Source organism: Monodon monoceros, unplaced genomic scaffold (assembly GCF_005190385.1).
Source record: "Monodon monoceros isolate NGI ecotype Baffin Bay Population unplaced genomic scaffold, NGI_Narwhal_1 Super_Scaffold_5, whole genome shotgun sequence".
Taxonomy (NCBI): Eukaryota; Metazoa; Chordata; class Mammalia; order Artiodactyla; family Monodontidae; genus Monodon; species Monodon monoceros.
In genome coordinates, this window is record NW_021703782.1 from 50151601 (window position 1) to 50163405 (window position 11805).

The 11805-nt window shown below is 36.5% G+C and overlaps 1 protein-coding gene across 8 annotated transcripts in view; it reads left to right on the top strand.

Moving 5' to 3' along the window:
* NFIB (nuclear factor I B) overlaps positions 1-11805 on the top strand; it is a 230037-nt gene that overhangs the window by 187339 nt on the left and 30893 nt on the right. For all 8 annotated transcript variants that reach the window (XR_003790623.1, XM_029201388.1, XM_029201394.1 and 5 more), the window contains exons 7-8: positions 6601-6735; positions 10566-10750. Coding sequence is in view for 7 of the 8 variants with exons in the window: in XM_029201388.1 (XP_029057221.1) it covers positions 6601-6735; positions 10566-10750 (320 nt within the window). In the remaining variant the exon portion in view is untranslated. The remainder of the gene's footprint in view (positions 1-6600; positions 6736-10565; positions 10751-11805) is intronic.

An 11805-nucleotide genomic window follows, 5' to 3' on the forward strand; every position in this document is an offset into this window, starting at 1 on the left:
AACTGTAAGTGTCATGTAGGGAAGAAGAAAAGGAATTTTTTTTTTTTAAAGAAAATGATGTGTTTTCTACGTAGGTGATAGACATTCGATTTGTAACCTTAATCCACTGAAGCATATTGGAAAAGCTAACATATTGCTCTCCTATATGTGAAAAAGGAGCAGGTGCCCCAGACAGGCAGGTGTTGAGGTAGCTGTTGGAGCTTGCCCTAGATCACTAGTTGACTTCAGTGAAGTTCTACTAACAGGTGGCTAACTGATTGGAGTGTCATGTGACATTTATCCCGGGAGCGACTTGGATGACAGGTTGCTACAGACTGAGGAAGGGGTCTTTGCTTTGATGAAGAAATTGCCAAAACTCATGTCTCATTAGTGTTTCCTAAGGTTCTTTGGAAGTGAACAACAGTTTAATTAAGGGCTGACGTAAACACGTTTCTGCACACTTTCCCTGCAGCATTTTATCACATTAGAATTGATCAAAATTGTTGCCTTGGGCTGACTTGAACAGATATACATCTGGAGCGCCATTTGTGCAAGCTGCCGACTAGTCGAGTACATACGCTGTGTTTCACAGCAATGCTCTTCCTTTGTGGATGAAATTACGTTGTTGGGAGATGAGTTGATCTAACTCTTTATTTGCTTAAGGCTTTATCTCTTTGAAGTGTTGCGGTGAAATGAATGACACATCAGGGCTTAGGAGGTATGTATGTCAGAGTGCCAAAAAAACTTAGAGTATGGCTAGTAAAAATTATATGATAACTTGCTTTTGCAAAATACTTATTTAAAGGCATGCGTAAGTCTAAATGAACTGACTTATATAAGTAACCTACATGAACTTTTTCTTACATGGTAGTTTTCTATTATGTATTTAACTACGCAATTGGTTTCTAAAGCCATAGCTAATTGTCCAATTATAAATCTAAACATGGGTGTAGACACTGAAGACAACCACCATCAATGTGAATCTCCTTTAAAAAGATAGCGTCTCTAATTTTTTGCCATTAAGAAGAATCCTTTCTATAATCCAGTATTATCACACTTGCAGTTATTTAATGAATTTTTGTATTTAATGTCTGTCCTCTCTACTGAACCGTAAGCATCACCAGGACACAGAGCAGGTTGTCTTGTTTAACATCTTGAACTTGATGCCTTTCCTTAGTTTCTCACACTTATTAGAAGCTCAGTGACTGATTTTGTATTCTCTCTTTGCTTTACATTCAGTTCCTTCTCATCTGGTGGTATCTATTCATGCATCATACATTTTAAGATAGACTGACTGTGGTTATTTCACTCATCCTACACTACTGGTTATCATTCCCCCAGATAGCTTCTTTCACATGCAAGAGATTCTAAAATAAACTGCCTAGACACAGTGTCTGCTCCACTTCTTCTACCTTCTTTTAATCCTAGATTTTAAAAAATTCTTTTCCTGAGTAGCATGATCTTGTCCTCCACATTTTTTTTTTGTGCCCTTGATAAAATCGTCTTCTGTAGGAGGTAAGCCGTTAGTCAACTTTTTAAGCATACGTATAGACATGCTACGGATATAGCAAGTACAAAATAATAATGAAAAAAAAATCAAATAATGTAAGACACAATCATAGGATCATTAAGGAAATCTAGACCGCCAAAACTCTTTAGGAGGGATTAAAGAGAAAGTAAGTCAAGTTGGTTCAGTGGATAAAATATTGTTCTATAAATGGAATAAGAGGGCAGAAAAACAATTTTCTAGCCCAAGGGACCATCCTATGCTAGGAAAGGCACAGAGTTAGAAGCACATCCCTTCGGGCCCCCCTTCTCCTCCAGGAGGCCGTAAACAAATTAGCTTAAAGTTTATATAAAATAGAATGATACGGAAAGATTAAGGTAAAAATGTGGTACCATGCTAGATGTTAGGATGAAGGAGGTATCATCTGAAGGAGATGATTCCAACTACTGTTTTTATGATGAACCACGATGAGGAATGTTTAAGAAAGAGAAGAAACAGGAAATTCTTGATGTAACCATTTAATCAAATGGGCCGAGTTGGGGAATGGAAAAAAATAGAGCTTTTGGAAAGCTTTCCCTTTGGCAGTCAATTCATTTATATAGTGCTGCTTTCCAAATCACATTTAAATTTCTTTGCCTGATTTCAAGCCTTCACTGTCCTCTGCTTCCCTCTCCTCCACCACCAGCAGCTCCTGCCTCCTTCCCACCAGTCAAAACACCAGCTAATCCTTTTCTTATCATCTGGCTTCTCTCTGCAACTTCTTTATTTCATGTATTACTCAACTTATGCATTGATAGTATGTATTATTATTCAACTTATTGTATATTTATATATTATTCAGCTTTATTATTATTCAACTTATTTTCAACGTAATCTTTTTATGTATGATTCTTCCTGCTTGAAGGACATTAGATTGTGAAAAGCATGACATTTGTTTTTCTCCACAGAAAGGTCACGTAAAAACATCTTTCCATCTATCCACTCCTCAAACATGTTTTTTCTGTAGCATACTAGAGCATTAAAAATAGCAACGATATCATTTTTCAGTTTGGCATGAGGTCTATTGGACTTCAGACATTCAAAATAAAATTAAAATAAAAACAATGCGAGCTTGATTCATGCTTAAAATGCAATAACTAGAAACTCTACCCTTATTTCTCCCAGATAATTGACCTTTTACTTTTATTCCCTCTTCAAGCCAGAGAGTTTTTTTTGTTTTCTTTGTGAGGGGGTAGGGGGTTCATTTTGTGTCACCTTGAGTACTTAGTGCCTTGTACAGGCTGTATAGCAGTATATTTTTATTGATTAATGAGCCCAAGGTTAATAATTTCACTTAGTGGGAAAACAAAGGCAGTTAAGCCTACTTTCTAATACTGCCATTCTTTATCTGTTTCTTAAAAAAACTGTTTCACTATGGACAGTGGACCTTCCCATTCTTATTTTTACTTACTTTAAGCTAATTTTGTTGTTTAAAAAGAAGGCAGTTTATGGTGCCTTTTACAATTTGAAGAGTGAATTTTATTTTGTTTCTGCAGTGTTGGCCTCTATAATTCCCCTGTGTGTTTTGAACATGAAGGTACCATTATTATTCAGTGTATGCCTAAAGAGAACTAGAAAATAAATGGACCTGTAATAATTACCCAGTAAAGCCAAGTGTATCATTTTGACTAAGAAAATGCAAAGGCTTCGTTTCTCAAAAATTACATAATCACCTATATTGTTGAATCTCTCTGTACAAACACCCCTGATTTATATGCCCTTTATGAAAAGAGGCTCATGTGAATTCACCTGGGTTTAATGAAAATTCTGAAATAGTTGTAGTAGTTGCAATAGCCTTGGTTGATCTTCTCCAGAAATGACATAACTAGAATGACACTCATTCTGCTTCCCAAACTCTGGTCATATTTAATTGTTTTTAAATGATGTATAGTATATGCTTTATGACTTATACTGTGGAGTCTTTAGGAACTCATTTACCCACGTTAATTTAATTCAAAATTTATATTGAAGCACAAGTAAAGCATAAGAGTGTCAATAGAAACTTACCAGTTTCTTTTTCTAAGAGTTAATTTTAAATTAAAAATTTGGAATGGAAACTTATTACATCATCTATAAAGTGAGGGATGTTATAGAGGTTCTTTCCACCTCTGACAATCTATATGTCTGTGATTAACTTGCAGCAGGCCAAAACCTATATTTGTGTATTACCTTTTTTAAAAAAAAATAAATTTACTTATTTTATTTGTTGCTGTGCATGGGCTTTCTCTAGTTGTGTTGCGTGGGCTTCTCATGGCGGTGGCTTCTCTTGTTGCTATGGGCTCTAGGCGCACGGGCTTCAGTAGTTGTGGCTCAGTGGGTTAGTTGCTCCGTGGCATGTGGGATTTTCCCGCACCGGTGCTCGAACCCGTGTGCCCTGCATTGGCAGGTGGATTTCTTAACCACTGCACCACCATGGAAGGCCCTGTGTATTACCTTTTAAAATCACATAGCTCTTAAGTGGAGTCAAATATTATTTTTGGCATTTTTAAGGTAACTTAGCTGAAATGAACTTCCTTTGTCTATTTTTTAAATGGTTTAAAAAGTTTCTCTTTTTTTTATGTAGCAGCGTTAGTTGCTGTGGTTTTGTTAGTAAAAGTTTCTTTCCTTTTTTTTTTTTCTTTTTGAGAAAGATATAAGGAACTGGTACACTCATCAAAGTTCTGATAGGTTAGTGACAGCCAGTTAGTCACAAATTGTAGCTTACAGCTACAAGTACGCCTGTCATTTTTTTGTAGACTGTGATGTCTACTGTAGTTACAGTAGCATATGTATTCTTTACATGCCAGTGTGCTGAAAACATATTTAATTTTATTGGATGCCTTTACCAGAGCTTAGGTAATTTTTTAAATGGTAAAACAGTGATAACTAGTTTCTTATCTTAATAGCACCATGAAGTTTTTTTCTCATGTCAAAAAAAAGTTCTTAATTAAAAATGCAAATTGTATATATATATTTTATGTGTGATAAAGTCTTGGGTTTTTTTTCTTTTAATAAAATTTTCTCCTTTTATGAGGAGAAATATGAAAATATTTCTTAAACTGAAATATTTATAGGTGAAATTATATGATGCCTGGGATTTGCTTCAAAGTAATGCAGGGGGAGGGAGTATAGATGGGGTAAAGATGAAATAATTGAATAATTGAAGAAGCTGAGTGATGAGTACTGGAGAAGAATCCATTATTATTCTGTCTACCTGTGTATATATTTAAAGTTTTTGATAATAGAAATCTAAACTTCATGGCTCATGTGATTTTTGGAACATTTTACTATACATTTATAAACCTCTGTAAAAATCAGCATTACTGTAGGTGTTGGAAAAAGGGCACATCTCTCCTTACCAACTGGAGTTCCCTCCTGAATTCCGTATTCCAACTAGCTGTATGGTACAGTCTCGTGGTCACCCAAGATGATGACTTTCTAAATTAGTTATTTATTGAATTGGGTTAATTCTGTTGAAATATCTATTATTGCATTAGCTCTATCTCTACTCTTATTTCAAGTCTCATATCTGTCTTTTGGCAGTATTAAATATTTGTGGGATGAATGAATGAATGAAGCCCTGAATACTTCTCCTGTCACAGCTCTTTTTATAATTCCTTTTTAACTTGTCTGTATCCCCTGTCCAGATTTCAGGTTTTATAGAGGCTGAAGCCAAATCTAGGTCACAGTTGTGTCCCCAGTATCTGGCGCAGAGTCTGGCCTACACTAGACCTTCAGTAAATATCTATGGAATGAATGTAGTAATTAATTTATCTTCTTAAGTGGTATCCAGGATTACTGTATTTCAGCCAATTCATCCTCCATGTAGTTTCTGGAGGGATTGCTCTACACAGCAAATATTATCCTATTTTGCCCATCAATAGTGTTTTCTTATCAGGGTAAGCATTCAGACATTTATACATGAAATCTGAGACCCCTCATTGTGTGGGTCATGCCAGCTGTTCGCTCCCTCTCTCATCTTTGTACTTCACCACTCCACAGACTATGTGTAGTACTTACATATTTTATGCCCCCCTCCTTTGGAACATTTCCTCCTTCTGGGAGTGTCACCCCCATCCATGTTTTAAACATGGTGTCACTGGGGGCACCATCCTTAACCTGGGGAAGCTGAGGTGATCACTGCCCCTGTGCAGTGAGGCTGGAGAAGTAGCAGCAAGCACCACAGCACCTCTGCTCTCAACACACTTTCTCCTTCTCAACTGTTGACAGCCATTTTCTTCTTAACATTTTTCTCTTCACTGACCGTGAATATGCCTACAGCGGCAATTACTTTTTTATTTTTTGTAACATCCTCCCTTTACCTGGCAAATAGAGGAACCCAATAAATATTTGCAGAATGAACATATTAAGGAATGTCTTTTTTGCTAAACAAGTAATGAGTTTTCCGTAAAAGATGTTAAATCAGTGATAGATTATACTTACCAGCATACTCAAGGGTTGTTTTTCACATTTGCACCAGGTTTTCTCTATTTTTTAGGTCGGTCAAAAGACAAACCCCTGAATTGTATACATTTAAGAATGAAATGCTGGGCTCCCCTGGTGGCGCAGTGGTTGAGAGTCCGCCTGCCGATGCAGGGGACGCGGGTTCGTGCCCCGGTCCGGGAAGATCCCACATGCCGCGGAGCGGCTGGGCCCGTGAGCCATGGCCGCTGAGCCTGCGCGTCCGGAGCCTGTGCTCCGCAGCGGGAGAGGCCACAGCAGTGAGAGGCCCGCATACCGCAAAAAAAAAAAAAAAAGAATGAAATGCTGAGGTTAAAAAAGACCTTGATGTGAACCAAGGGACCGAGGGAAACGTGATGCTTAGTTGTTCAGAAGTTCAAAGTTTATTTAGTCGTCAGAATAATTCCGATGATACTGTTAATGAAGCCTTGGGTTAGCTTCAGTGGAGATTGTTTCTGACAGATATTTCACAGCTCCAACGTAGCTGGGTCTTTGACCCTCATTTTGTATTTTGTAAAAGAGCAAAAAGTACGAAAATCATAAAGTATTGGAAAATGAGATCTCTTACTAGGTTGATGTGAACCTTGTAGCTTAAGAAAGTTGTAAAGCTTAGGCTTTCCTCTCTTTCTCTGCAGATATGTCTTCTCCGACTACTATGAAGAAGCCTGAAAAGCCATTGTTCAGCTCTACATCTCCACAAGATTCCTCCCCAAGATTGAGCACTTTCCCCCAGCACCACCATCCCGGAATACCTGGAGTTGCACACAGCGGTAAGGAGTTTCAAGCGTAGAAGAGAAGCCTCCCTCTTGTTTGCAGAGCCTAAACCCTCAAGGATGGATCAAAACTCTATCCGTATAGCTAAGGTGACCTATTTTCTCAACCAAAGAGGGAGGGTCGTAATCTGATCCCAAAAATTTTTATTAATATATGAGGAAAGATTTTAAAGCCATACAATTAACTAGCATCCACATAATGTATTTTTAAATTGCCTGTATTGGAAAGATTACAATCACAAAATATAAGAAAATATATAGTTATCTTAACAGTAGCTTCCAGGTTGGTCCTAATTTTATATATTTTACTAAGAGAAAGATGGAGTTTCAAGTATGCTGCTGAGCTAGAGTATTTCCAGCAGCATTGATATATAGACACTATTTCCATAGATACTATTTTCTCTACAGAAATCAATATTTTAGCTACTTATTTGGGAGTAAAATTAATCAGAAAAATAAAAGAAGTACTTTTCTTTGACAATTATTTCATGTACATAAATCCTTCCTGTGGGCTAGTACATTTGATATTATGTTTAATATCATAATTTAAATAGGAAAAAGAATCCGATATTTCACATTTATACTTTGAGGAACAATTAATGTTAAATCCTCTTTTAAAATTGAAAATGAGATATAATTCATAAGCAATACTCCATACTTTTTACCTATTGCTCTTAAACCCTAGAAAGGAGTAGTCTGAATTTTAGGTGGAGAAAGTTTATTATGTAAAAAAAAAAATATGTTTATAGTGATACTCTTATTGCTTTAAATTTATGGTGAGACAACTCTTTATTCTTCAAAAAAACTGAATCTAGTTTTTAAACCTTTATTCAAGGGATATGACATCTGTTTATAATAAAGTTCTTAGCTTTGGTCTATAAATATATATTGATATGTATTGTCCCTATACTTAAAAATGCATGGCCTTCAATGCTACCATTAAGACAATTATAAAATTAAGAGAAGAATATACAAGTCAGCTGTGGTATATAAAATTTTTTACATTTATTTATTGTACTGCTAAGATAGATGAAAAAAGTCAGTAACTATTTCATACATTTGTAACGTTGAGTATCTGGGCAAAATTAACTTAGAAGTCAAATCACCCATATCTGATTAAAGTGTTCATATTTCTGATATTTGGAAAAAATTCAACAGTACATTTTTACATAATAAACCATGAGAGATCTAGATAAGCCTTCCACCTTTGTCCTTTACCATATATATGTTCAATATGTAATATATTAGGGCCTGTGGCAGACACCTTATCATGAGAAACAGCTTCTCTCCTTAAAGAGCTCATGGCATAGTGGGGAGAGAGAGGGACCATATCATCAGCCAGGCATCGAGCATGAACAGGATTACATCCTTGGAGGAGGATTAGATGCCTGGAAGAGGCGTGTTCTCAACTGAAGTTTGAAGAGTGAGTTCACCACAAGAAGGAACAAGCCGGGGGGTGGTCATTTCAGGCAGAGTGGACAGCGTGTATCAATGCAGTAGAGATCATTGCAGCAAGGAACTGCCATATGTTGAAGGATCCGCAAATGTTGGAATGTGCCCTGAATAGGAGAGAGTGGCCAGAGATGAGGCCGAAGAAGTGGAGCAAGACTGGGTCTTAAAGCACTTGAGGTCTGTACAAACCTGTGAAGTTGTTGGGATTTTATTATTGAAGCAGTAGGGAGCCATTGAAAGATTCTTAGCAGAGAAGTTCCATGATTTAAATGATACTTTTAAAAAAAATTATTAATTTGAGACTATACAGGATATATTGGAAGGAGCAAGACTGGAGGAAAGAAGGCAATTAGGAAGACTTTGTAATATCTAGGGAAGGAATACATAAATGTACATGCATGCATGTATGTATGAATTCTTTCATAATGAAGGGAAACATTTTTTGCCTTGTAGTTTGCTTTTCTTTCTTTAAAGGACTAGAATGACTTTTATTGAGAAAGTAGCCATTTTTACTTTCATTGGGAATTCTGCATTCTATCTAGTTTGTATCAGGCCAGCCAGAGCTTATTTGAGCATAAGTACTTGGCAGCCCAGAGATTTGAGCTCTGATTTGCTATGTAGCAGTTCAGATCAAAAGAGATCTCTTCCAAAACTACTGATGCCAAATGATCTTAAAGCCCAGAGGACCCATGATGGAGCTATGTATGTATCCTCCAAGGGTTTGTGTACAGATATAAGTAAAGACCGTGGTTAAATTGAGCTGAGATTAAGAGCACTTCAACACTGAGTCAGAAGATGTGCAATTTAATTTAGGCGTTGGCATTTTCTTAAATTATACCTTCAAGTGTGTATACTTCTTAAATAAAGTAGTATTTCAACAAGGAGTTTTGTTTTAAGAAATAGGTAATTGTTCTCTGAAATGCATCCCTTTGATGGAGGATGCTCAAACTTCAGTGTGTGCAAAGATTACGTGGGGCACTTGTTTAAAATGCACTTTCTGGTGCCTCACCCCTGGAGGTCCTCATCTAGTAGGTCTGTGGTTAGGCCCAGGAATCTGTACTGTAGCAACAATCCAGAGGATTCTGAGTTCCCTGGACATTCAGGGAGCAGAGTTGTGACCATAAAACTGAGTTTATGATTCTTCTATGATGTACATTTTAAATTTCCTGTATCTTCTGAAAAAGCTTTCCTTGGGGAAGATAAGGAATATCCCTTAAGGGTAATTTTTTTTGTACGTAATTACAAAGCTGGAGATAAGTCATTCCAGATGATTTTCATTTATAGGTCATGGAAGGAATTTATTTTTCATATTGTTTGCTACGTTGTCTCATAAAACACTAAACATTTATCATATAAATTTCCTATGATCTGGATCAAAATAGTAAATAGAAATAGACAGTTAATCTTCACTTCTATATATACTGGTTGATACTCTTAAATTGTACTTATGTAAAGTACAAATTTAACATTATGGAGAGAATGATTGTGCAATTGTATTCTTTCCCCATTTTTAAACTTAAGCATCATATTTTAAAAACTAAATAATAAATTATGATCACACTAATTTTGAAAAATTACAGTAAAATTAAACATTATGTACATCACATATGTTTTGTACATTATTTCTCTTTATAAAATATGTGATTTATGGGTAAGTTAATATGCCTATATTAAAGTTAAAATTTGCATTTCTGAGGGTTTTGTTCTTGGTCTTATCTCAATAATGTCTTTTGAGCTACATGTAGTAAAAGTTAGAGTAGGAAGAAAATAGAACTCTTTTGGTTTTAAAAGGAACCTTTTCATTAAAAAAAAGAGTTCCCAGGTTTATGTTCAAATATTCCAAAGCATTTATACAATGATCAGGTAATTATTCAGGACATTACTAATTATTGGCTTCCCTTCTAAATAATGCAAAATATTTACTTAAAATTGGAGTACACTTCTGTTTTGAATTTTGGTAGAGAATGTGTGGGTCCCCTGCCCTCTGCTTAATGCTGTGACTTGGTCTGTACTTAGGAGACAAAGACTTTTTAATCAAAGAATGTGTTCTGATGGGAAATAACTTTGCTTAAAGAAATATTTTATGAGTTATTGGCTTAACCTATAAAAGAGAACCTTCTTTTTTTAAAACCATTCATAGATCTAGAAAGCAAGATTGTTCGTTCCCTAGACTGGAGGTGATATCTGTGTGGGCTTAGCAGTCCTGGCATAGAGGATAATAGTAAAAGACTAGCTTATTTTAAGAGAGTTTGGTTAAATCAGAGGGAGGAAATGAAGAGCCTTCGGTTGTATAGTTTCCCAGGATTCTGTAGGATTGGGACGGAGCAGTATGGCCAACAGCTAATGAGTCCTCTTTTCTTTCCTGTCTCCTGCAGTCATCTCAACTCGGACTCCACCTCCACCCTCACCGTTGCCATTTCCAACACAAGCTATTCTCCCTCCAGCCCCGTCGAGCTACTTCTCTCATCCAACGATCAGATATCCTCCCCACCTGAATCCTCAGGATACTCTGAAGAACTATGTACCTTCTTATGACCCATCCAGTCCGCAAACCAGCCAGGTAAAAATGAGAGAGAACATATAATTAAAGCACAGGTCTAACGGTAAGCCCTGAAGCTTACTTAGACAGTGTGTCTGGCAGAACAGCAAGCTTTTGAAATCCATCTTCAGGAAGTTTCTTGGTGACTCACTAAGTTTTTATTGAAAGGTGGCTGAATGACAGGTAGGAAGTGTGTTGCCCCAAAGGAAGGGGCACATTTGTGAAGATGTTCTTGGTTTGATGTTTTGGGATTTTCATTGAGTGAAGAGAAAGTTAATGCAGAAGGTCCACTGACAAAAATGTTCTGAACTGGAGTTCGCACCTCTGAAATACCTGGTTTGACACAGAGACAAAGTGCTTATTTCAGGCAGAAGCGAAGTATGAGCTAAAATAAACACACACAAAAGACCTAACAGTTGTATTTATAGACCAACTATTAGGTATTAAAATAAGCTTTGGTAATGTAAACATTTTCAGTGTTTGATGACTACTTGAATATTCTTTGCTCAGACATGACTATGGTTCATAATGAGTGACATTACCAGAAGTCTTTTTTCTTTTTTTAATTTTTATAGTGGTAAACACTGTGCAGTGGCTTTAAGGATTCTTTGTATAAGTGTAGTGACTCATGTGCCTTCCTCATTCCCTAAACATGTGGTTTCTCCTTTGGAGAGGTCACTTCATGGGGATTTGGTATAAGAGGATTTTCCACAATCAAGTAGACAGTCTGCCAAAGCTGGCCCTATCAACCATTGTAATATCAAAAATCTGTAATGTAATTTCGATCTTATGGTCTGGTATTTGGCTCTGCTGTTTTACCTCCAAGACTCCTGTCCACTTCTTCTCACATTTTTTAACGTTCTGCGGGATTTTCATAAGTGTTCTGACATTAATGTTGCTCATTTACTAAAATGCCAGTAAACAGTATGTGCATATTAATTTAGAATTAACAAAGAAAGATCTGAAAAAAAAATTCCCTTTGGTCTTAATTTAATTGTTAACACGGAGCAAAATGGTCCCTTCTGATTTTGTGTGTGTGTGTGTGTGTGTGTGTGTGTGTGTGTGTGTGTGTGTGT